This window comes from Miniopterus natalensis, chromosome 13 (genome assembly GCF_054644295.1).
Source record: "Miniopterus natalensis isolate mMinNat1 chromosome 13, mMinNat1.hap1, whole genome shotgun sequence".
Taxonomy (NCBI): Eukaryota; Metazoa; Chordata; class Mammalia; order Chiroptera; family Miniopteridae; genus Miniopterus; species Miniopterus natalensis.
The window spans coordinates 41,907,583-41,934,070 of NC_142093.1; the positions used below are offsets into that span (position 1 = coordinate 41,907,583).

Consider the following 26,488-nt stretch of genomic DNA (forward strand, 5'->3'; position numbering starts at 1 on the left):
TTGATTCCTATAGTCCCTCTGACAAAATCCAGTTGGGATAGGAGCGCCCTGGTCCTCATCAGTGGGTTACTCTGGGTCTTCAACTCTACCTGGTTGAACGGGAATTTTTCTCCGGATTAGACTACACCAGGGAGGACGCCTCAGGCCCAATCTGGCGGAAGCGCTCCACCTACACCTGGGCCGATCTCCCCGTCTACCTGGGTTGGGCATTTTATATCCTTAGCCTCGCTCTCCACTCAACCCCGATTGGCCGGAGGAGAAAATCAGCACTGCCATTGGTTCCCTCCTGAAGGGGCGGAGCCTGGTTGCGTTTCATCTGCCGGCTGCAGGCCGAGCCTGGCCGAGCATCTACGAGTAGGACCGAGGCCCGCTGCGCCCCGGCCGTGAGCAGGCACAGTCTGGTGCGCCCCACCCGGCGCCAGGCGGAGCCGGAGATGCCGGCGTCTGCTGCGCGGCCCCGCCCGGGCCCCGGGCCGCCTCCGGGCTCGCTTTTCCCGCTGCTGCTGTTGGCAGTGCTGAGCGGCCCGGTGTCCGGTCGCGTTCCCCGCTCGGTGCCCAGGACCTCGCTTCCCATCTCCGGTAAGGCGCGGGCGCCCTCGCCCTCAGCCCTTCGCGCCGCGCCGAGGCCCCGCCCGCAGGTGCCTCACCACCCGGGCAGCCGCGCCCCGGGCCCCTCCGCGCGGCGCACGGCGTCCCGCGGTGGCCACACCCGCCCGGATCGAGGCGGGACGCCCACTAGGTGCTGCGCCACCGCGTCCCGGGCCTCTCGCCTCAGCTCCCGTGACACACGCCCAGGAGGCCCCTTATTCGCCGAACCGCGGGAGAATTAAGCGGGTCCTGGTGCAGACGCGGACGCTGAGGCCCAGGGAGGGGATGGGAGTTGCCCGAGGTCATCCTTTTCGAAGTTTTCTCTCCCTCATCACCCTCTTACCAGACCTGCACTTGTGTCGGTCACGTCAGTTTGACTCCCATCCTGCTTCCAAACCCAGAGATCTTGCATTCTCCTCCAACCACCCATGCTTCTGGTTCCCAGCTCAGCGTTTTCATCTTCCCACTTCTCAGATTCATTCCCAAGTCATCACCTCTCTCCCCCCCACCCCCTTTTGCCCTGCTCACAGCCCTAATCTTCCCTAACCCACTTCGCAGCCCTCCCATCTCTCACACCAACTCCCATTCACCCTTCATCCGATCCGTCATAACCCTAACTTCCTAACGCTGCCTGCTCGCTCTACCCATTCCCTGCATTGCATGTTGGGAAACCATTCAGTGAGTTGACTTAAAATTCTGTTTAGGTGGTTTTTAAAGCCTTCAGAAAGAAAAGGTGAGGAAGGAGACATGCTTTCAAAAAGATGTGCAAGAAGCCAGGGGATGCCACAAGGATAAAAGGGGTCACTGGAGTGAGCCACCCTTTGAAGGCCCTCTGCTGAGGTGGGCAGGAGTGTGGCCAGAGAATCTTGTTTTCGAATTCATGGGCATTGAGTGTTAGCACTTTGGGTGGACAGGACCAGCGAAGCCGAGCGTACAACCTGTTGGCAAAAACTCGCAACTGGGTGATACCAATTTAGAGTCTAAACTTCAGACCAGTGACATATAGGGATGCTTTGAATCCAGAAGACAAAGTTGTGGTCGGAGCCTGGGTTTTCAGTTTGTGCTGGAGCAATAGCCACAACATAGAGTTGAGGTTGCCAGGCTGGGTTGATGTCCAGGAATCCAGAGAGGTCTAGATGGCAAAGTGAAGCAGAGCTGGGGATACAAAAGGAGGTTGGGGGAGCCAGGGCTTATTCTGCGCCAGAGAGAGACAGCACCGTCATGAATATGGGTGTGGGAAGATGGGTGGGGCTCTATACATCAGTAGATCTAGGAATGAATGGCTGGGGGCCATTTGGTCTTTCTTGAGGGTAGCTGAGCAGGTGAGGCAGAGTAGAGCTGTATTGGTGCAGGGAGCCAGACGCTGAGCTAAGAAGGTAAATTATGCTAACATATTCGTTATAATCTTTAAATAGATAAGAATTTTGAATGCCAATGTGAGATTTAGATTTGGCCAAAACAGAGCTCATACTTAAGGAAGGAAGAAAGGAATGATTTGTGAAATATGTAGTATGTGTCAGATGCTTCCACATATGTTATCTCATTTAATTCTCTCAACAATCCTGGATGGTGGTATATATGGATGAGGAAAGTGATGCTCAGAGAGGGCAAGTAACTTACTCAAGATCATGCAGCTGGTAAGTGAAAGAGCCAGATTTAACCTCGGGCTGATCCATTTCCAAAGCATATATACTCTTGCCCACTACACTTACTACTTCTTTGGGTGGAATGGAGGTGGGAGGAGGTCAGGGGCTATGGGAGAGAGAGGAGGTAGTCTCCCAATGTGTTAGTGAAAAGAGTGAAGCATTTCCCTTCTAAATAAAAATAAGTGATTATTAAATAGTGATTTTTTTAAAAAGGGGAAATTTAGAGAGGAAAGTACTTGTACCTTCTCTAGGTATTTTCAAATTGTGTGTCATGTTGCTATGAATAGAAATTACAGACTTAATATTTATGCTGTTATTTTAATAAAGTGTTCTATTTTTATAGAAAAAGTATACTGTACTGGATTGTGTGCTAAATATTCTGGCCTCATCAGTTATCTATCTCTTGGCAAATTAGATGGCTTGTCAGGCTCTGTTTTTTGCCCCTGATGGCTGCTAAATAAATGGTACTTGGAAGGAAACAAAAATTGGCCCCTTTGGCTTTGCCCTTGTGGATCTAACACTTATGAAGCAATGGCTGATATCACTCTTCCCTCTCACCCTCTCTTTCTGCCAGAAGCTGACTCCTGTCTCACTCGGTTCACCGTCCCTCAGACATACAATTACTCTGTTCTCCTTGTGGATCCTGCTTCCCATACACTTTATGTCGGCGCCCGGGACACCATCTTTGCTTTATCTTTGCCCTTCTCAGGGGAGAGACCCCACAGGGTGAGAGATGAGAGTGGGGAGGACTTCAGAGCATGTGATTAGATCTATGGTTTTATGAGATATGGGGGGGGGGGTTGTGGTAGGAGGAGAAGTGCTGGTGAAAATGAATAGGGGAGGTCATCAAGTACATGATCTCAGCTGAGAGTGATTGGGGGGTCCTGGTGACTAGGGAGGATGTGAGGGAGGTTCATGATGGGCAGAGGCCACAGTAACCAGGTTTTAGGTGACATTGGGCAGAGAAATCATTAGAATCACGTTACCCTAGGACAATAGCTTTCAAACTTTTTTGACCTCTCCTCAGTAAGAAATATATGGTAACATTTTGACCCAATACACAAAGTATATACTGAAAGAAAGCTTTCTTGAACCAATATCTACTCTCCTGTATGTGATATATCTTTGTTAAAAATATATATATATTTTGTTAAAAATAATGTTGGTCATGATTTCACAATTGATTTCATTACTCATTAATATCTGGAGAACTCCAGTTTTAAAAACAGTGCTCTGGGGGATGGGAGGTTGTCTCTGAAGTTGCCAAATTGATGGAGGTAGTGGGACTGTGTTACCTACCCTGACTTGGGAGGAACTGGGGGAGAATCTGGGAGAAATGATCATTCCTCCTTTCTCAGATTGACTGGATGGTGCCTGAGGCCCACAGACAGAACTGTAGGAAGAAAGGCAAGACGGAGGTAGGTGTAAATCTGGGCCCTGTCCTGAGTGTCAGTTGAGATTTTGGCCCAGCCCTGACTCTGTGTCAGTCCCCTGCAGTGCTGCTACCCCAGTGGGCCCAGGCAGGGACTCTAACACCATATCATCACCCATCATTTCTGATCCCAGAGCTGCATCTAACTGGCCTGACACTACCCTACCTTTCCTTGTACCTGCTGCTTCTGATTCTCTCTAACCATCTCTGACCCCCAGGACGAATGTCACAATTTTGTCCAGATTCTCGCCATTGCCAATGCCTCTCACCTCCTCACTTGTGGCACCTTCGCTTTTGATCCGAAGTGCGGGGTTATTGTGAGTGACAGGGGTGGGAGGATGGGAAGGGTCTTCTGTGAGTGACCATGATGGGGGGGGGGATGCTTAAGGCAACCCTTGTGCATGATAAGCATTGGGGGTGAGGGATGTCCTCACAGGGTGGAGCCTTTGCCACTGGAGGAGGGTACGAAAGGGTGGGGAGGGAGGTTGTCTGTAGAAGGTAAGTTATATAAAGTCTAGAGAGAGATGTAGTGGGACAGTGAAGGAAGTTTAGGGATGCTAGCTGGGCTGGGGAGAAGAGAAATCCGGGAGAGACTTCAGAGACTAGTAAGTGACTCATGTTTCCTTGTTCCTGTGTGTGCTTTGTCCAGGCAGCCTGGGTAATTTCTTTGTCTTTTTTTTTCTGGGTCCATTTCTTAATCAGCACAGTCCATGCCTATTTCTTCCTCCCATAGCATGTAACTCTGACTACCACTGCCCACCTTCACTGCCAACCCCATTCTATGTGGGTTGCGACCCTCTGCTCTCATGGGCTTCTGAGGCCACTGCCCTCTAATGTAGCTCCTGCTGGCACCATACTCTGGATCTTGCCTTCAAGGTGGCCACTGTGTCAGCCACGTTTTCTTCTAGGTCCTGTTCATTGCTGCCGAAGCCCTGGCATTTCCAGCTTTACATCCAGGCAGGCTTGGGACATATATACCCCTAATCACATCTAGGCTAGTCATGGCAACAAAAGTCCCTGGGACTGGTGACATCTAAGGAAGGGTCTTAATGTTTTTGAACCCTCATCTTTTCCCATCAGTTATCCAGTAGTCAGTCACTGTTCCTCTGGGAGCACACGTTTGTGACAAGGCTCTGGGATGAGTTGAAAGCTTCACTTGTCCTTCCCATCCAGTAACTTCCCTTCCTTCTCCGTAGAGCAATAGGAGGGAGTGAAATGACTCCTTTTCCTGACCCTGATCTTTAATTGTCTATCTTGACTTGACCCTTCTGCAGTCTTCAGTATACACTTGGATCTAGTGTGTACCTCTAAACCTCTCTTTGCTAAAGACCATCCTCATATTTCTGGCTTAGAATGCTTTAGTTGTATATGCTTGATATACAGCCAGTCCCTATGGGCTGCCCTTGGGTTTAGTTGGGTTTATGATGTATCCTTTTCATAATGTGGGTGATGGACTCCTTGCTGGGTGTGGATAGCTCCCTAATCCTGTCATTGTGGGAAGGGTTCCTAGGCCTGGGTGGTATTGAAAATCTCTATCTTCTATCAGGTAATTTTGACTATCTAGTTTCCTGTAGTCCTCACAAAGCTCACAAAGTAGCAGCAGAACTGTCATTGCCATTCTTGTTCTTTTTCGGCCTGCGCAGACTCAGAGAGCCCATGGATATGAATATCAACCAACCATGGCTTATAGAGAATAGACTTACTCCAAGTTAATCTCCCAGGGCCTTCTATTCTTCCTTGGCTGTCTGAGGTGGGACTCTAATGGTTGTTAGGTATCCAGACAGAAAATGTTCTGGACATACTTGTCAGGATTGATGTGACTTGGACCCCTGTCCACTCTCAAGGAACATCAGCACCAAGAGCGAAGCCAGGGGCCTGTGTTCTACACTCCCACAACTTTCAGCTCTTCTTCTGAACCCTCCTATCTAGCAGGCTCATGAAATGCAGGGCTATCCTTTTTTCAAGGCTTGTTTGTAGGAGAATATAGGGCACAGAAAGAGCAGCTGCTTAACCCTTCAGGCCACATATCAAGATTGCCCACTAGACTTCCTGAATGCTCTCTTCTGTCTTTTCCTGCCTGTCTTATCCTATCTGGCAACACCCATCTACTTGAGCAAGTTCTTTCCTTATCCTTAGTGCTGAAACTCATGTCCCAGACTGATGACTTTGAGACTATGCATAACTGTTTTCTGAGAGCTTTGACTAGCTAACTAGCTGCTCCAGACACAACCACTTGCTCAGAGTTGATTGCTCAGAGAAATGAAGGTTCTTACAAAAGGAAGTTCAAGTACTGGACCTATCAGTTCCAACAGTGTGGAGTGCTGCCCTTCAGTGACAGCTCATCAGATATTGGAGGAAAATGTTTTAATTGTTTTGTTGAGGGAACTCCAGCAGTTAATAGAGAAAAGTGTTAGACTTACAGTGAAAATAAGACTTCACATTCAGTTGAGTAATCTGTTCTAGGCTTGGTGCTGGGTACTTTACATTCATGATTAAGTTTAATTTTCACCACAACATCCTAATATTTAGGTATTATTTCTTTCCATTTTATAGGCAATGAAATGAAAGTTCAGAAAAGTTAGGTACCATGTCTAACATTATATATCTAGCAGAGGCAGAGCCAAGATTCAAACCCAGCTTTGTCTGGCTCTGTTCCACTACCCTGACCCTCTAGCCTAACCTGCAGTACAGAAGACCTTACCTGGCTTTAACTTATTGTGACATTTGACCTGTTTCATGTAACAGGGACTCCCCGCCCCTGCCCCCCTCAACCACCTGGGAAAGGTCCTTGGCCAAGGCAGAAGGATGGATTCCAGCCCTGCAGCTCAGTGAGAGCCTTCCTACCTAGCTCTGGCTTTCAGCTTGAGGGACTTCCTTCACCACAACTGATGTGCTGATTGACACAATGAAGAATCTCAACATTCAGAGAGAGAGAATGTACTAGAGTGATCTTGCCCCTTTCAGACCCTATTAAATGTCACTTTGACCATACAGTAATCATAACCTGTTTAGTCAATAGGAGGCTCACTTGCTCAAAGGCTACAAACCTAGATTACTTAATGATTCTACTTGGAGAAACTGGAAGAGGGCTAGTTTTGACATGATGAGTTTAAGGGACTGATAACCCATCTGTGAGGAAGCCCAGCAGTCAAGTGCAAACGTGGACTAGAGTTGGAAGACCTTAGACTTGGAGAGTTTGGTGAATGACTTGTGTAGATTTGGCTGGCAGTATAAGAAAAAATGAGAGCTTTAAAGTATATGTGCAAAGGACTAAGGATAGATTTTTTAGGGTTCATAGTTAGGGACTAGAAAGAAGACAAACAACCAAAGGAGATAGAAAAACAACAGTTAGGAGGAGGGACTCCAGGAAGGTGCAGTTTCAAGAAAGTCAAGAAATAGAGTATTTCAAGGAGGAAAGTGAGTCAAAAGTAGCAAAAAGGAAATATTAAAGAGAATGAAAACTGAGAAAAGGATCACCTTTTCAGTCCTTGGTGAAATATAAGGGAGTAGTTTCAGGCATAGAGATGGGAAAACGTAATTTGTTTTCTAGGAATAACAGGTGAGCCAGGTTTGGTTAGAAGAAAGAGTTCATTTTTTATTTATTTTTAAAATATATCTGTAATGATTTCAGAGAGAGGAAGGGAGAGGGAGAGAGAAATAGAAACATCAATGATGAGAGAGTTGTCATTGATCGGCTGCCTCCTGCACACCCCCGACTGGGGATTGCGCCCGCAACCTGGGCATGTGCCCTGACTGGGCATCGAATCGCAATCTCCTGGATCCAGGGTGGAATCTCAACTGCTGAGCCATGTCTGGCTGGGCGAAAGAGTTCATTTAAAGAAGTATTAGAGAATAACTAATTTGGGTTGAAGAGTTTCTACTCCAGGCAATGGTGAGCCATTTTGTCATTCTCTTGCTCAAAAATTAATCAAGTCAGTGACTGATGGTCTAGGAATATTATTCTGGGGTGGATATGTAGAGTAAATTGGGGTTGAGGCTAGGCAGTGTGGCGGAAAGGGGTTACTGCCATAGTTGAGGTGAGAGGGCCACAGCAGCAGGTTTTAACCCTGTCTCCAAAGTGCCCAAACATCTTGGTAATTTCTCACTGAACTGTCATCTTTCTCATTAGGCTAAGATGCTCCCACTGCCACACAGTTAAGGTGCTTGGTTCTCCATTCCCGAAAACTCTTTCGACCCAATATAACCTTTTGGGGAACCTCAGATCACATCTGATTTTAACAGGCATTAAGACTCTCTCCATAAAATAAAACCTTGTTTTCCAATTACACAAATAGACAAGCAGTCAAAATGAGCCAGTAGTGTGCTTATGCTCAGGGGACATATATCTACAATTGCAACTCCAGCTACCATCCAGGTTATTAGGCTCCAGCAATACCATATGTCCACACTAGTTTGTGTCCCAGAAATATCATGCCTGGCACTTCTATGCCATAGCTTTGATTCCTAACCAGCCACAGTTAACATTCCCTGTCAGTCCTAGGTTGAAATCATTTCTGATTTCTATTTTTAAATGTTATCTTGGAGCCTCTCTTAGTGCATGAAGCTTAGCTAAGGTAACTTCTGGCTGGCTTTTATACCTTTTGCCCCCTCCCAAGTCACTCCTTCTGGAGTCCCTGGATGAGGAAGGCATTTAATTAGCAAATCCTCAAATTTTCACCTTTCACTGACTTTGCAGATGCTCTTCCCCATTCTCTGTATCCTTGACTCTGGTCACATCTTTCATCCTTGGGGTGGGAGTAGGGAGAGGATGGCACTTCTCTTTAGACCCCTGGATTTCAGATGATCCTATATCAGTCTCTCCTTTTGTTTACCCTTCCTAAGGGCTTCAGACCTCAGGAGACCTGCTGTTTTCCCTGGTCCTCCCTGCCCTGTAGCACATTCTCCAGCCAGTTGCAATTCAGCACCATTTCAGAGGAAAGATCTGCCTTTCATCCTCTCCCTGTCATCTAGGCTCATCCTAGGTGTTCCTTCATCAGAGCATGTGGTTGTTGGGTACTAGGGGAATTGAAGGAAGAGGAATAAACTGATGAAAGAGGGATGGCAGAGATGGGAAATGCAGGAATGGGCGGGAGAATCAGGAGTAACAGGCTAGGAATATGGGGGTGATAGCAGAGGAATGGGAATTGGGCTTTTCTTTCATCTGACCATCTTTGTAATTTTCATCATGAACCTCCTGTGACCCCTAAACCAATTGCCCCCTTCTGGTCTGTAGGCTGTGTCCAGTTTCCAGCAGGTTGAAAGAATTGAGAGTGGCCGGGGGAAATGTCCTTTTGAGCCAGCTCAGCGGTCAGCAGCTGTAATGGCTGGTGAGTGGGAGAGACAAGAACCTGTGACTTCTTGGTATAATTGCTTCCTTCCCCACCCCTGCTGTTGGACTTTCTGTGTCCTTCCTCTCCTCTCCTAGGAATGTCTGTCACTCCCATGTCTCTTTCTAGCCTTTCCTGTTCTTCCCAGCGTGCCTGTGCCCTGCTTTTCTCCAGAGTACTGTTTCCCTGGGTTCTCCCTAGAGAATGTGTTCTCTGCACCTCTGGTATGAGTGTGTCCTCTGTACGCTGCATTTTCTTTTCTCCTTTTTTTTCTGTTTATAAGAGAGTCTACTACAATGCATATTGTAATACACTTGGAAAAAGTATAAAGAACATATGAAGTCTTGTAGAACAGTACTGTTCAAAAGAACTTTGGGTGATGATGGAAATGTTCTGTATCTTCACTGCCCAATGTGGTAGCCACTAGCTACATTTGGTTATTGAGCCCCCGAGATAGGGCTAGGACGACTGAAGGAAAGAATTTAAATTGTGTGTAATTTCAGTTTAAATGTAAATAGTCACATGTGTATAGTGGCTACTATATTAGCACAGGTCTAGAGTATCCGTACTTAGAAAACCACTATTAATATTTTAGGATATTTCCTTCTGTCCATTTGTAATATGTGTGTGCAGACACATAGACACGCACATGCATATTTTGTTGGCCAGTCCTTCCTTGCTCTGAGGAGTCGGTAATGACTATTGAATAAGTACATGCTGTTACTTCCTTTGAACAAGCCATGTATTGTTACTCAAGTGTTGAAAGTTTCTTTCACAGCTTATGTCTAAATCTTTTCTGGAGAATGACTGCTTAATTCTTTGGTAGCCACAAAGTGAGTTGTTTGTATGCCACACAGCCTGTATTTTAGATTGGAGGACTCCACATGCACCCTCCAAATTCAGTGAGAATCCAGCCATTTTCTCATGATAGTGTCAAACAAGCAGGTTAGTAGAAATTTTATGAGTGTGTATGTTATAAAACTTTTAAATGCCGTGCTACATGGGCATAATTTTGAATTTTGTCATGTAACTTTATATCATAGGCATTTCTGTATAATTTCTGTATAAGTTTTAATGAGACCATGCTATTACTCATCCTGTGAGCATACAGAAATTTAATTAAATAATTAGAAATCATTTATATAAATTAGTTTTATTTAGTTTACTGCCAAGTTTTTGCTATTATCCATTAGCACTGTAATGAAGATTTTTGTGTATAAATTTTTGTTCTTATTTTAGATTATCTCCTTAAGATTTCTGGAAATAAGTCACTATATCAAAGGGTGTGAGCCTTTTATGGCTCATTATCTGTTGCTAATTGGGTTTGTAGAAAGAGTGTACAAATTTACACTCTAAATCAGCAGTAAATGAGAGGTTTCTGGTTTTGTTTTTTTTTCTCTCACATAAATTTCACCAAAATGTGTTGTCATTTTGAAAGATCTTTGAGCCCTGGCTGGTGTGGCTCAATTGGTCGGGCGTTGTCCTATGCATCAGGAGGTTGCTGATTCTATTCCTGGTCAAGGGCAAATGCCCCAGTGGCAGGCTCCATCCCCAGTGGTGGTGGTGGTGGTGGTGGTGGTGGTGGGGGCATATGCTGGAGGCAGCTGATCCATGTTGTGGACTCACATTGATCTTTCCCTCTCTCCCTCTCCCTTTCTCTTTCTCTAAAAATCAATAAACTATTCTTTTCTTTTTTTTAAAAAATATTTCTTTATTGATTTCAGAGAGAGGAAGGGAGAGGGAGAGAGAGAGACAGAAACATCAATGATTAGAGAGTCACTGATGGGCTGCCTCCTGCACGCCCCTGACTGGGGATCGAGCCTGCAACCCAGGCATGTGCCCTGACCGGGAATCGAACCCCGATCGCCTGGATCCTAGGTCGACCCTCAACCGCTGAGCCATGCCTGGCTGGGCAATAAACTATTCTTTAAAAAAAGAAAAAAAATCTTTGAGCAAATCTGTGAGGCTAAAAACAGTACCTTGTTTTAATTTGTATTTCTTTGAATACTAGAGAAGTTGAACATTTTTCATGTTAGTACTGTTTTTATTTCTCCTCTGATAAGTCCTCTGCTTACATTCTTGGGCCAATGACCAGGTAGGATATTAGTGTTTCAATCTACACATTTTCCTTTCTAATTATATTTTTAAAGTTAAATCCTTCAGAGAGCAGATAAAAGTTTTTTTCTTAAAAATTTCCCCCCAAACATTTAACATTTTGATTTATTTGTAACTTATTTTGATGAATGACATGAAATAGAGATCTAAATTAATTTTTCCCAGATAGCTAATCAGTTGACTCAGCATCATTCATCATACTGTTTTTTCTTTCTTCACTGACTTTTGCTGTGGACTTTGTTATAAAATAATTTTTACCTACACTTCTGGATAATATTTTATGAAAAAGAAAAATTGAAATGTAAGATCTAACAATGAAACTTTTTTCTTATACATGACTTCATAGGAAAAGTCATAAAAGCTATATAAATTAAATCACTTTTAGTCAGATAATTAATGACTTACCTTTTCTGAAAAGTAATAATATAAATGTTTTGAAAGTGAACATAAGTATATATCTAGTAAATACAATATTTGGGTTGTCGTTTTTATCATTCATCTATAGTTGAAATTGATGAGATGTTGTTTGTGCTCATACGTATTTAAATAAAACAGTTAAATCAATGGTTTATTTTTCTTGGCTTTTTATCAAGCATGTTTGGCAAAACTCTGAGCCAGTCATTGGAGTCATTAAGAAAGAAAGTGGTTGTGAATGTTTCTTTTTTAAAAAAAGATTTTTAGTTGATTTTTAGAGAGAGAGGAAGGAAGAGGGAGAGGGAGGGAGGGAGGAAGGGAGGGAGAGAGAAACACAGCAATGTGAGAGTGCAACATTGATCAGCTGCCTCTTACACGCCCCCCTACAGGGAATTGAGCCTGAAATCCAGGCATTGCCCTGACTGGGAATTGAACCAGTACCCATTCACTGTGCAGGAGGATGCCCAACCAACTGAGCCACATGGGCCAGGGCTGTGAATGTCTCTTGCTTTTACAAAGTTGTTTATCATAAAAATGACTTCTCAATTGCAACAATCTAAGATAATCATTTAATATACTTCCTTTTTTCTAAGCAGTAAACTTTAAGTACATTCAACTTTCTGCTTGTAATTTCTCTGTATTCCATTCAGCAAGTGGATTTGCATTAGCATGTGGTTCAAGGGCACAAATTTGAAAAATATCGTCATCGTATGATAAAGAAAATTTTCAAAAAGAAAGAACATTTTCAAGAAGGTCTCAAGTCTTTTTTTCCAGATAAAGGAATTCAAGGATAGCTTTCGTCTGATAATTGATGTAACTGATCAGGAATCACTTTAAAACAGTTTGGAGTGACTAGCTTTAGACAGTTGACATACAACCTCCATGTCTTTCTGTCTCAGATCCAAGTTATAGTCAATACCAACATAAATTTTCCTCTCAAGTTCTTACTTTATAGGGTTATAATTTAAATTTTTCTTGGTCTGACATAAGTGCCAGTATTTAGTTCTAGCTTTCAATATTGATTCATTATGCCCTGTTGCCCTGTTTTGAAAATAATGGTGTAGAAAATAGTGCCAACATTAGGTAAGAACTAGAACCAAAATTCCTAGTTGGGAGATATAAAAATGTCCTTAAAGATAATAGAGGTATTTTGAGATAAAAGAGGTTTTAGTAATGAAAATAATAGAAAATAATATTGATTAATAGAATATAATAAAATAATACATTTTCAATTATAAAAATTACAATGTGCATTGTAAAAAATGTAGAAATGTTAAAGAAGAAAGTGAAAGGTTTATTTGCAACGCAATCATTACCAGATAACTACTATTATTTTAGACTATTTTCTTCTGTGTGTGTCTGTGTGTGTGTATTTATAATAAATTGGAATTATTATGCATATTTTACTTAGTATTGTATACTAACCATTTTCTTGTCATAGAAATTAATTATTCAAAACATGTTTTTTATTGATTACATACTATTCCATCATATAAATATAACACAATTTAATTGTTCCCATGAAATTATGCATTCAGATTTTGTAATTAGTGCTTTTATGAATAATGCTGCAGAAAAAATCTATTTACATAAAGTCTTTACATAAATTTCATTAATTGCGTATGAGTCAATCCAAAAAGTAGGCTTGCTGGGCTAAAGGATGTAAAGATTTTTATGGTGCATGATGGATTTATCTAAATTCCTCTCCATTTAGTCCCACCAACAGTGATGAGTGGGCCTCTTTCATTGCATCCTTGTCAGTCCCAAGTAATATATGTAATAAAACATACAAACAGTGACCTTCTCCAAAGTCCAATATGATGTATTTTTTATTTTAATCTTTATTAGTGAGATTGAACAACTTTTAATTTGTTTATTGGTACTTGTATTGTTTTGGGGGAAAAGCCTCCAAAATTTGTCTTCAGATATGACATCTATTCTGCACTGAGATAAAATTAACAAAATAATTTCAGTGTCTCTATGCATTGTTCAGATTCAGAAATATTGTCAAATATTTTGACAATAATGTTCACATTAGCCTAAAATGTCTTCTGCTCATCTTTAAATGTTGGGGCTCCTTATACTTCTACCCCAAATCCTCTTCTCATTCTATGTGGTTTTGATCACTGCATTCTGATGACTTCCAGACATTATCTGGAGCTACAGATCACACACCCAACATCTCCACTTGAATGTCCCACAGGAATCTCAAAATCAGCATTCCCCAAACTGAGCTCATTATCTTCACTCACCTCCCCCAAACCTGCTCCCCCACCAGTGTTCCCTCCTCTGAGTACATACCCACCTAGGGACCTAAGCTAGAAATAGCAGTCAGTCATCTCTGTTTCTTCCTATCACATCCTATAAAAAAAAAAAAAAAAAATAGAGCTTATATCAAGAAGAGCAGAAGGAGGGAGCTTTTGCTCTTTCTCTTTGGGAACTTGCCCTGGATTTTTATTATCTCCTTTTGGTCTCATTGCATCTTGTGGTTACTGCATCTGCCAAGGAGTACTGCAGTTGCATCTGGAACAGTTGCAGTGCTCCTTTGCCTGTCAGTGTTGGGTTCTAACACACCTGGGAAGATTGACTTCCACAAATAATTGTGATTCTTCATCTTTTGTAGCTTTCAGTCTTTTGGATTTCTTTCTTTTTGCCAGCATTTTGGGTCCTAGCCTACCTCTTAAATCCAGGTGTGTCTGCCCCAAGACTAGCATTCACACACTGAAATAAGACAGTTATACAGCCAACAGAGGAAAAGGTAAACACTGCATCTCTACCTATCTAATTATGTCCCAATAATAGGCTGTGTTTTAAAGAAAAGTGTCTAACTGTCCCAATCTTTAGATAAGGAAATGGTGACTATTAAGGTAGCAGTTATTTATCCTGCAAAGCTCTGATCATGAGAAGAGAAGGGAGTGGATCCAGGAAGGAAGGCCAGGGTATGTTTAAAAATAATATTTTTAAAGCTAATTAATGATAATTCCTATTTTAAACCTTTAAAGGTGAGCATTTTGATAAGAAAGTAAAAATTTGAAACCCCAGCCCAGCCGGGCGTGGCTCAGCGGTTGAGCATCGACCTAGGATCCAGGTGATCAGAGTTCGATTCCCAGTCAGGGCACATGCCCAGGTTGCAGGCTGCAGCCGATCAGTGGTTCTCTCATCATTGATGTTTCTATCTCTCTTTCTCCCTCTCCCTTCTTCTCTGTGAAATCAATAAAGATATATTAAAAAAAAAAAAATTGAAACCCCAAAGTAGTGAAATATTCATTGCTATGACACTACCCTAGCCTGTCACTGTTGGGTTCTAACACATTTGGGAAGCTTATGCTCACAGGCTTTACATCTGAGCAGGTAGAGATTGACTTCTACAAATAATTGTGATTCTTCATCTTTTGTAGATTTCAGTCTTTTAGGTTTCTTTCTTTTTTCTTTTTGTATTACTAAAATGAAAATATCTTAATATTTTGGGTTATAAAATTAAAAGATGCTAACTACAAAAACCAGCGTATATGGAGAAATGAAAATCACTTGTAATTTCATAGTCAGAAACAAGCCTCATTAACACTGTAGAGTTGTAGCTCCTTCAGCAATCTTCACTATGCCTGCAGACATGTATGCATATCTTTAAAAATCTGGTTGAGTTGTACCCAATGTTTTGTTCTAACCAGCTTGTTCACTGAACCCAACACTGTGAGCATCTTTATCTTTTGCACATCACCTTTTACCAATGGCAAATGTATATTTAAATGTCCACTGACTTGATCCATTTAGTAATCACAAAAAACTGCACGTGCAGGGGTATTTTATTATATGGACAGTGCAACAGAATACTTGGAAGTGAGACTGGAGAATCTAGGACATGTGGTGATCCTGTGTCCTGTAGATTCCTGCCCTCATTGACTGATGGCTGCTGTTCCTTCTGTGTGTGTGTGTGTGTGTGTGTGTGTGTTTAAGACTATTGCAAGTCTCTTGGTACACCTGGAACACCTGGAACCCTGTTACTTCCTCCCAAAGTGTCTGATCCCTTCTGCAGCCCCTTAGTGTCAGTGACCCACTGCTATTTCATCCTGAGTGTGCCCCTCAGCAATTCCAGGCTCCAGAGTTGCTGAGTGCCTCCACTGACCCCTTAGAAAGTTTTGGGACCCTTTACCTATCTGCCACTGGGTCCTTGCAGTGAAGGAATACTTATGATTGTCTCCCCACTCACACACAAACACCAAATCCTACTCCTGGCATATTTATAACTGTGTTCACCATATCTCCCTCCATTCTCAGGGTATGCATGATACAGCTTCTACCAGAGTTTTGTTTTTAGATTGCTTTGTGTACAACACTCTTAAGAAAGTTTCATTCCAACTCTGGCTTCTTTATCAGCCTTTCTTCCCATTTGAAATATAGAGGATTGGCTCATTTGCTCCTCCATTTGCTGCCAGGACCTGTGCCCCAAGCCTGGTTTTCTCCCTCCTGAAACCTCTGCAAGGAAATGGATGCCATTTTATAGTCCCTCTGCCTCTGGCGACAGTTTAAGCACAAGGCCCCTTGATAGTTCATAAGGGGCTGTAACCAACATGTATTGAATGCCAGCCATGGGCCAGGCCCTTCCTGGGGCTCTGTGTTTATCTCATTTAAGCCTCAGCTCTGCTCCTAGGAACCTGAGGCTTAGGAAGGTTAATTTGCCCAAGATCTTACCCAAGCCTTCCTGGCTCTAACACACTTGGATTCTTATCACAAACACTTATCACAAGTGATAGTATAGTCTCCCCTCCCCACCCCACAAGGATGTTTCTAACCCTCTACTGTTGCCGTCTGAGGGCTCTTGGCTTTGTTTCACTCTGCATAGCATGATTTTTTGTTTTTAGTTTTTAAATATTTTTATTGATTTCAGAGAGAGAAAGGGAGGGGGAGAGAGAGATAGGAACATCATTGATCAGCTGCATAGCATGCTTTTAAAATAGTGGTTATCTTTCTGGTGCCTGAGGCATGCAGCTTTGCTCAAGCGTGACTGTTTTTCCTTTATAGTGGCCCTACTCTCTACAGCTTCCCTCCACGGGTGTGAGCCCCGTGGCTCTTGCTGGGTTTCTGCGCACCAGCTTCTGGCACACCAGCCTTTCTTGCTTCTCCATCCTCTCTAACTTGATCTTCTGAATTGCCTTCAGTAGCTTCTCCCCTTAAATGGTGGTGTCCTAGGGCTCTTCCTGCTTTCCGTCTTCCCTGTGTATTACTTTTATGCTATGACTTAATAAGCGTGACTCCCAAGTTCCTGATTGGCCCTGATGCCCAACCCCTTCTGTTTGATTGCCTTCCAGTATCTCCAACCAGATGTCCTGAAGGTTCTTCAACCTTAGCATGTCCAACAACTAAGCTCACTTCTTCAGCCACCTCCTTTATGGGCCTTCTCCTGTCATTTCCTGGCTTGGTTCATAATACCACCATCTACTATCATCCATCTTCTAAGCTGGACACCTCAGAGATATATTTTATTCCATTTTTCCACACCTCATATTCCATTGCTTTTCAAATATTGTTATGGACTCTACCTAAGAAATATCTCCCAAGTCCAGTCCCTTTATTCCCTCTGCCCCTGTCTTAGTTCAGGCCCTTCACTCTTGCCCACACTGTGTGGATGGTCTCTTAACTGTCATTATTTTCTTAAAAACCAAAACTGATTATGTCACTTCATCTTCAAGAAAATCTCTGCAGTTTTTCTCTTACCTATAGGCTCAAGTCCATGTTCCTGGTCCTGGCAGAGCAGACTCATCACAATTGGTGCCCATCTCTGCACCTCCAGCTGCACCTCTGCTCGCCTGCCTGGCAGCCCCTGTATTGCCGTGGTGCTTCAGCCATGGGGGAGTACCCCACATCCCTAAACATGGCTCCCTTCTTCCCATGGGTTTATCATTGTCCCTGAAGTCCTTCTTCCTGACAAATGCTCATTCTTCAGACCCAGCTCAGATGTCACCTCTGAGATGCTGCTCCTCCAGTCAGATGTGGCTGGGTTGTCTCCTCTGCTCCTGCATGTATCTGTGCATCCACACTTCTTGGTATCTGATTAAACATTTGTCTTCTGGACTCAGATGACGATTCTTAGGGGCAGTGATGTGCTTAACACCTGGCACAGTGCCTCGTACGTAGTAAGTGATGAAGGAGTGCCGCTCTGTTCTCTATAGAACCCTTGTAATACAAAAAACTCCCAGGGGTTGTGACCTTTTACTCTCCTGAATTGTTTTCTCTTGCATGTCCGAGCCCTTGGCAGTGGTACTCAGAGTGGCTACAGTGCTCTCACATTCAGTCCACAGAGCTGCACCCCTCCTTCTCTCTCAGGAACCTGCATTTTGATCAACTCCCCGACCGATAATAGCATACACTAAAGTTGTGACTTGTTCCAAAGCAGTGTACACCCACTAATGTTCAGAAAGAACGCTAGTTCCTTCAGGCATTTACCAGAGTGGGAGAACTTAAGTAAGGTTGGGACATGCTGCAAAGCAAACCCCCTTCCTGGAGAGTAGCAGTATAATTAGCATTTTACAGGCTAGAGAAATCTCCAAAACAACAAAAACAACAAGCAAACCAACCAAACAGCCTGATTTCCACAAGGACAGCTTTTAGTTCCCCTTTATACACATTAACACTTGGCACTTTTCCCTTAATACTGGTTCCCTCCCTGCCCTGAAACACTTTATGTCTAGGATGATTTTAAGCAAGGGGATGCCTGTCCTGTGCTTAGGATTGTGGAACACTTAATGGGTGCTCAGCCCCTAAGAGTTCCTGTCCCTGCTTTACTCCCTGCTCTGCCTGTGGCCCCTTTTGCTTCCCTCAGTGGGTCTCTTACAGATCATCTCCTCCCTGTCTCCCTGCAGGGGGCGTCCTCTATGCTGCCACTGTGAAAAACTACCTGGGGACAGAGCCCATTATCTCCCGGGCTGTGGGTCGTGCTGAGGATTGGATTCGGACAGAGACCTTGCCATCCTGGCTTAATGGTGGGAGAGGGAGAGGGGTGCTGTGGGGACAGAGAGGGTGGGAAGAGGAGGGGGTAGCCCAGGCTGTGTCTGTGGGATCTGAGGCCACAGGTCTCCCCAGCTCCAGCCTTTGTCGCAGCCGTGGCCTTGAGGCCAGCCGAGTGGGGGGATGAAGATGGAGACGAGGAAATCTACTTCTTCTTTACGGAGACTTCCCGAGCCTTTGACTCATACGAACGAATTAAGGTTCCTCGAGTGGCCCGTGTGTGCGCGGTGAGACTCCAATCCCAGCTGTCTGTTGTCCATTGCTCTGCCTGGCCTCTGTCTTTTCTTCTCTGTGTCTCTGTCTTTTCATCTCTCCTCTGTCTCCTTCTTTTTGTGTGTCATGATTTCTTTTCTGGGAGCTCAAAGAGTATGGGGAAAGGGCTCTAGCCCTTTTAACCCCATAATTACCCTTGTGACACTGTCCCTAGGAGGTGGACTAGTGTAGAGGTTAAAAGCGGGAATTATTGACAGACCTGGGCTCCAGGCCCTGCTCCACTACTTATAGCCTCTGTGACTTGGGGCAAGTTCTTTAGCATTTTTACAGATGAGGATATTGATGATGCCTAGCTATATAAGGGTTGTTTTGAGGCCTAAATGAGGTAAGTTATGTAAAGCACGTAGTACATTACTTCATAAGTGCACAGTGAACTTAGTCACTGTCATTGTGACCCTTTCCACCCGTATATCATTACCCCCACTGTTACTCTGTCTGTATCTCCGTCATTGCATTTCTATGCATCTGTCTCCCCATCTGTCCTTGTCTGGGGGAAACTCATATTGGTCTCCACATTTTCCCTACAATGTTGGTCTTCTTCTAAAGAGAAATGCCCATGCTCTTGTTACCCCAGGGGGACCTTGGGGGCCGGAAGACCCTCCAGCAGAGGTGGACAACCTTTCTGAAGGCTGACCTGCTGTGTCCAGGGCCTGAGCATGGCCGGGCCTCCAGTGTCCTGCAGGATATGGCCATTCTTCGACCTGAGACTGGAGTGGGGACCCCCATCTTTTATGGCATCTTTTCCTCCCAGTGGTGAGGGGGTCCTGGTGTGGAAGAGAGTTACAGGGTGGGAGATATGTGGGGTTGGCACAGTGTTAGTGCTGTCTCCTCCAGAGGGGGTAGCCTCTCACCGGAGCAGGCTGCACACCTCCCATGCATTTTTCATGGGTCATCTCATTTGATATGGGGGGAATAGTTGTCCCCTAGTGCTCTTCAAATAATCTGGCTCCAACCTGTGACTCTTACAGGGAGGGGGCTGCCATCTCTGCTGTCTGTGCCTTCCAACCACAAGACATTCGGACAGTGCTGAATGGTCCCTTTAGAGAGCTGAAACATGACTGCAATAGGGGACTGCCTGTCATGGACAATGAAGTACCCCAGCCCAGACCTGGAGAGGTAAGGGGTCTGGGGCAGCTGTTCATGCCAGAATTGCCTCATTAGAGCAAGAGCCCAACTAAGCATCACGGATACTTCCTGGCCCTGGGAAACTTTGTCACCCACCCTATGTTTCCTCTAGTGCATCACCAATAACATGAAACTCCAGCAGTTTGGCTCATCACTCTCCTTGCCTGACCGTGTGCTCACCTTCATCCGGGACCATCCCCTTATGGACAGGCCAGTGTTCCCAGCTGATGGCCACCCCCTGTTGGTCACTACAGATACAGTCTATCTCAGAGTGGTGGCCCACAGGGTGGCCAGTCTCTCAGGGAAAGAGTATGATGTTCTCTACCTGGGGACAGGTATGTTTAGTAGCCAAGTACATTGTCCATCTTGTGCATACATGCTCTTGTCAAGGAAGGATCCCATACTTACAGGTATCAGAGTCCCAGGCACAGGTACAGTATGTCATTATGTCTTGCCCCCTGCCTGCTTCCTAGAGGATGGACACCTCCACCGAGCTGTGCGGATTGGAGTCAAGCTCAGTGTCCTTGAGGATCTGGCCTTATTCCCAGAGCCACAGCCAGTTGAGAATATGAAATTGTATCAAGTGAGTTATAGATTTTGGGGAGTCTGGTGTGGAGACATCTGAGCCTGCTCGTGACCCTGAAGTCTAGGAGATGCAGAGTATTCCTTCTCATTCACTTTCTATAGAGCTGGCTCCTGGTTGGCTCCCGTACTGAGGTGACACAAGTGAACACAACCAACTGTGGCCGTCTCCAGAGCTGCTCAGAGTGCGTCCTGGCCCAAGACCCTGTCTGTGCTTGGAGCTTTCGGCTAGAAGCATGTGTGGCCCATGCTGGAGAGAGTGGAGGGTGAGTGTGGCTGCCCTGGCCTCTTGCCTGCTGTCACAGGGCTCTGATCCATCTATCCATCTGTCAGTTTCTCATCTGTTAGTGCTGCCCTGTGTGTGTGTTATGTCTTTTAGTGTCCCTTGTGTGTTTGTAAGTCTCTACTAACTCATCTGTTTGTCCAGCGTGCTGCCTCAAAGCCTGAGTTTGTGATTTCCTATTTCAAAGCCTAATTAATTTACTATACATGTTACTGAACCCTAAACTTACAAATATTTCAGAAGTAAAAGTACTTGTCTTTGGGGATCAATTTTTGGTTAAGAAGTTTGATCTGGTATTTTAGTTTCTCTTGGGATAACTCTGAAACATCTCAGGCAAAAGCAAGTGCTTATTCTTTCCTTTATTGTTTTAATATTCATTAAAATAAGAATCTCATTGGTCTTGGATATCCTTTGTACTTGAGCCTCAGGGTCTCCTCAACATATATATATGTGTGAAGGATGTAAGTGTGTGTATATGCTAGTGTACTTCTTTGTAATATGAGAAATTACCAAGCTGGTACTTCTATACACTCTACTCTCCATACCTCAATTCATACAAGGGAGAAAACATAGACCATGAAGTTCTTGTGGCTATAGCCACACATATGGCCTTCACATGTTCCCCACTGTCAGCTAAACTAAGCAAGCTTTGTTTTGCCCAGGAGACTTTAATGCATTTATACCAGTCTCAGAGTTCATTTCAGGGGCCTCGATTCATGTTGAAGGAGTTCACACTCAAACACAGTCTACCTTTGGTTGAAGCTTTTATGTGTTCCACCTGGTCTCTATTGACAGCCCACTAGGGGTCTCACTGGCCTCCCTCCCTTGTTCAGAGTGAGCAGTCTGTCTTGCTGTCCTTCTGTCAGACACAGTTCACTGAAATCCTGACAGTACTAGGATTGTATTATTTGAAACAGATCTGTTAGAGGTTAATAGGTACCAACAGTTGTTGAAGAAAGAGTTCCTACCCAGAGATGAGCAGCTTTATGAAACACAGGCATCTCACTGACCCTCACAAATTTTGATGAACTTTTATAGAGAAGTTATACCTTTCTCTTAACAGAAAAACAAACAAACAACCCCTATAGTTTTAATATTTTTTCCCCAGAGAAATCTTGTGGTGTGGATAGTCAGCTACATTTCCTAGAAGGTTCCCATGTTTCTTTTAAAGCATACCACCAAACATCTTTCCAACAGACCTAGTGCAGGTTTAATTTTCTATGGTCTGCTAGAACATGTGTAGAATTTGACATGGCAAACATCATGAGGCATATAAGAGGTATTGGGGGAAATTTTAATGATGAGCATGTTGGCTGATAATTCTAGGAGTAATTAATGAGTTGCTGGGAGATGTAATGAGTAAATAAATGCTCAGTGGCACTGAGGAGGGTAGAAGTGAATGTGGACACTGGATTTACCAAATATTCTCTTCTTTGTAGGCTGGTCCAAGACATAGAGTCAGCGGATGTCTCTTCTTTGTGTCCTAAAGAGCCTGGAGGTCTGTCTGGTTTAGGGAAATGTGGGTGGAGTTGGGTGGAAAGATGCTAGAAAGTTGTCTATTTTGGACCCACTTTAAACTTTGGACCCTGGAAAATATGGCAGCCAGTGACCCAGGGCCTTACCCTTTTTGGGAATCCCCTTTTAGTTTTGCTTCCATAGCCCCTTCTCAAATCTGACATCCCCCCGTGTTTCTCTCCATCCCACCCCCAGCCTATAGCCTCACTAAGTTTTGTGCCTTTGCTGTCTCTCTACAGAACAACCAATAGTGTTTGAAGTTCCTGTGGCTACAGCTGCGCATGTAGTCTTGCCATGTTCCCCAAGCTCAGCTTGGGCATCGTGTGTGTGGCACCAGCCCAGTGGAGTGACTGCTCTTACCCCCCGGCGGGATGGGCTAGAGGTGGTGGTATCCCCGGGGGCCATGGGCGCTTATGCTTGTGAATGTCAGGAGGGTGGGGCAGCCCGTGTGGTAGCTGCTTATAGCTTGGTATGGGGCAGCCAGAGGGCCCCCTCAAGCCGGGCCCACACAGTGGGGGCTGGACTGGCCGGCTTCATCCTGGGGATTCTTGCAGCATCCCTGACTCTCCTCTTAATTGGTCGACGTCAGCAGCGACGGCGACAGAGGGAACTTCTGGCTAGAGACAAGGTGGGCTTGGACCTGGGGGCGCCGCCATCTGGGACCACAAGCTATAGCCAGGATCCTCCCTCTCCCTCTCCTGAAGATGAGCGGCTGCCCCTGGCTCTAGGCAAGAGAGGCAGTGGCTTTGGTGGCTTCCCTCCACCCTTTCTGCTTGATCCTTGCCCGAGCCCAGCCCACATTCGGTTAACTGGGGCTCCTCTGGCCACATGTGATGAAACATCCATCTAGGACTGGGCAAATGACCACTAGTGCATGAGTGAGCACTGGAATGGAGTGACCATTAAGATGCTGGGGTCACTGGGCCTGAAGACCGTCATGACCTTTGAGTTCTCTTTGGCCTTTGAGTGATCACTTGATTTCAGTGTCTGCCTTCTGTGGGCCTGGATGGGCTCCGGGACAGGCCTTTGTCGGAGTCCTGATTCCTGATTCCCATGAGAGATCAGAACTTCTCTCTGTAGTGAATCAGGACTTTCCCACACTTGTTCTTTGACCCCCGGTAACCCCTTCAAATCTGACCCACTATTTGGGGCCCATAAATTTGGGGAGGAACATAGGACATAGCTATGACTTTGCCTTCTGGTTGGACCCTCGCCAGAAGGAGGAGCTGTGGAGGTGGTTGGGGGCCACTGTGCACTGACTAAGTCTTTGGAGTGGTTTTGCTGATTCTCCCAGTTAGTCTAATTCTCTGTGGGGAGTGCATGTTCCCCATGTTGCAACATGGAATCTCTGCCCTGAGATCTCTCTCCACCCTCGTTTTCCTTCTTCCATGAAAGAGCATGTGTAAATATGAGTGTTCATAGGAAACCTGGCCAAATGTGCATGAATGATTAGGCCAATGCTCAGGTGTATTCATTGGGGGTAAGGAGAGGGAAGACTGGGATGGGGGCATTGCCTGCAGAACTTTAGACCTTGTAGCCAGTGAAGGAATGGCTTTCCTTTCTAAAAGGAAATAAACAACTGCTCCCCTCTACCCCCTCATCGCTTCTCACAACCCTCCTGATGAGTTGAGAAAAACTCCCAAAGTGGCCTTCTGCATGGAAGGGCAGCGGGACATGTGACCCCATGTTTCTGTTTGTTTTTGCCTCCTGGCTGCCACCACTGCCATGCCCAGCTGCTCTTTCTCTGGCTGGTGTAGGCTGGACCCCTTTTCCTTGGCTCCCATTATAAATAAATTTCACAACATTCTAAATATTAGGGGACAACAAAAGGGGAACAGTCATAGGAAATACAAAGAGTATAAAGATAGGTTTGTATCAGTGACTTTACTCAGGTTGACACCCTTGCCCTAAAGCAGTTCTCCAGTGGGGATCCATGGACTCCCTGAAATCGTATGCAAAATGTTGTCTGTACATGTGTGTCTGTGTTTTTCTGGGGGGAGGTTTTATGGTTTTCATCAGATTCTCAAGGCCTTAACAAAGTTAAATGACCACTGCCCCAAAGTCACCACACCATTGGCCAAGCTGAGATGGTGCCACTCAGCAGCAGCTCTTCTGCCCCTCCCCACCTGCTCTTGGCCAGCCCTTGGACTTGCAGCTGCTGGATGCCGTCTTATTTCTCCAGACCCTGGAAGCTGGGCTCTGTGCATATTTGAAGACTCTCACCAAACTTAAAGACTTCTTCCTGCTTTACAACTTGCAGATGCTTTAGGCTTCTCCTGCTAAGTTCTGGTCTTGGCCTGTGAATGTGCCTCATTCATCCCTGGGGGACCCCCCCCGCCCCCACCCTTGAGCTCCAATGAATGATCCAGCCCTTCCCAGTTGAAGTTTTCCGCTCGACTTTCCTTGGCAGCAGCCTGTGAATTACCCAAAAGAGTCCCCTTGGGTTTGGACTTATCAGTGGCTATGCCCTAATAAGGGTATGATCTTCAGCAAATAATCTAACTTAGGAACATTGGTTTACGCATCTGTAAAGTGGGGATAATAATACCTACCTCAAGGTTGCTACAAGGATTAAATGAGAACATGTAAACAATAAAGCACTATCTATACCCGTAGAGGTGGTGGTTGTATAAAATATTGGACTATTATGCCATAATCATATAGCTTAACCAAATGATAACCATGACACATGGAATCACTTTAAAGCCCCATTTGGTGGAAGGAGGGTCATTGCCTCATAGACATACTGTCTTGCCTCATCCTGGCCAGATCTTAGCTGCCAGAGTCTAAGGCCTGTGTTTTTTTATAATCCTCAGATGTGTCTGACCTTAGTGACCTTATTAGTTCTGTACGGGAATGGAGGAAGGCTTGTGTTCTTGGGTTTGCCCTCACTTCACTCTGCTCTCTCAAGGTTATGGGTGCCATTTGGGGGGAGGAAAAGAGATGGGGAGATGTCAGAGGGGCTTGGGTCTCTGAGGAGAGGTGGAGGAGTTTTTCAAGGAGGGGAGGGATCAGGTCATGGTGGATTTGGGCATTCGGTTCTTGAAGAGTGGCTTTGGTTGGAGGAAAATGGGATGAGGAATGTAGGAAAAATGAGGAAGGAAGGAAATAGGCAGGAAAGGAGGAGAACCACCTCTTAGTTGGAAAGTTCAAGCCCGAGAGTGAGTGAGCGCTCGAATGTGAAGGCAACCTCTAGAGAAACTGTGAGTAACTGATTGAATTATCTTTGGGCTGGGGGGAGGGGGGTGGGGAGGGAGAGAATCTGTGGGTATGGGAGCTGCAGGAAGGTGCAGGGTTCCTGCGTGGATAATTGGGAGGATCCTGGCAGCCAGAGACCTGCCTGGCTTCACACATTAGAGCAGCCAGGGAGAGGGGTAGAGATGGGGCTTGTGCCTCACTTTCTGGCCCTCACTCTTAAATTCCCCTCTGGTTTTGCTCAGGTCCCTGGTCCCTAAACTGTCACTCTCAGCTTATCACTCCTACCAGTGGTCTGCTGCTACCCATGTGACCTTAATGAAAGAGCCAGAAAGGGATGCTCACTGTTGTCTCCTATGAACAAACGAGCTCTAGCACAGCACTGGCTCTAACCCAACAGGAAGCCAACTCACATCCTTTCCCTGGAGACCCCCAGCCTCTCCCTTTCCCCAGCAGCCCACAACTTCACTGGTGGCCTCAGTAATGGCAGAAAAGTATCCTTTTGATATCTGCTGGGCCCTGACTGTCCTGGCTACTCTGTTCTTGTCAGAGGTGGGCAGTCATGGCTACAACAGACTACACAGGTCCTGCCTGTCTCAAGGGTGTGGGGATAGGACTTGCCTTTTTCTGTTGTAGCAGAGGCAAAGTTGGAATTTTTAAAGATTGATTTCACCAACCAGAGGAAAAACTAGCAATAAAAGCGCAAGAAATCTTTCTTCAGTTTTTAAGTTCTCCCTGGTGGGCCCCAGGACAGGCCTCTATATAAGACGGCAGCTTGTATGACCAGTAGACAGCAGTAGACAGCAGGTGTGGTTCCAGACAGGTCCATCTGGACTGATGCAAAATACCAGGTCCTGGTTGAGGTTGGGAAGAGCAAGCAACAGAGAAGGACCTAGCTTTCTGAGGATGTTAGATGGGGCCAGGGGCAGTTGGAAGGAGTCAGGTTCAGGTTCAGAGGGCTGCCCCAGGCCCTGTGGAGAAATATGTGTAA

The 26,488-nt window shown here is 45.1% G+C and overlaps 1 protein-coding gene across 2 annotated transcripts; it reads left to right on the plus strand.

Moving 5' to 3' along the window:
• Positions 1–419: 419 nt before the first annotated feature.
• Positions 420–24,917, plus strand: SEMA4F (ssemaphorin 4F). 2 transcript variants are annotated; one of them, XM_087823657.1, is made up of 14 exons: positions 420–579; positions 2,809–2,960; positions 3,593–3,652; positions 3,885–3,983; positions 8,900–8,993; positions 18,380–18,499; positions 18,600–18,751; positions 19,372–19,550; positions 19,766–19,913; positions 20,035–20,257; positions 20,396–20,505; positions 20,610–20,770; positions 22,227–22,285; positions 22,542–24,917. In XM_087823657.1, exons 1-14 carry the CDS (start codon positions 435–437, stop codon positions 23,150–23,152), a joined length of 2,313 nt encoding a protein of 770 aa, XP_087679783.1. In that variant the 5' UTR covers positions 420–434; the 3' UTR covers positions 23,153–24,917. The 2 variants fall into 2 exon arrangements, with proteins under 2 accessions (XP_087679783.1, XP_087679782.1); XM_087823656.1 differs by lacking the exon at positions 3,885–3,983.
• The last annotated feature ends 1,571 nt before the right edge of the window (positions 24,918–26,488 follow it).

Excerpts from the sequence above, each read along its gene's own strand:
- SEMA4F (XM_087823657.1), top strand. The coding sequence starts at position 435 with ATGCCGGCGTCTGCTGCGCGGCCCCGCCCGGGCCCCGGGCCGCCTCCG. Across the intron at positions 18,752-19,371 it reads GAGTGGCCCGTGTGTGCGCG|GGGGACCTTGGGGGCCGGAA; the intron begins GTGAGACTCCAA and ends TTGTTACCCCAG. Across the intron at positions 19,551-19,765 it reads GGCATCTTTTCCTCCCAGTG|GGAGGGGGCTGCCATCTCTG; the intron begins GTGAGGGGGTCC and ends TGACTCTTACAG.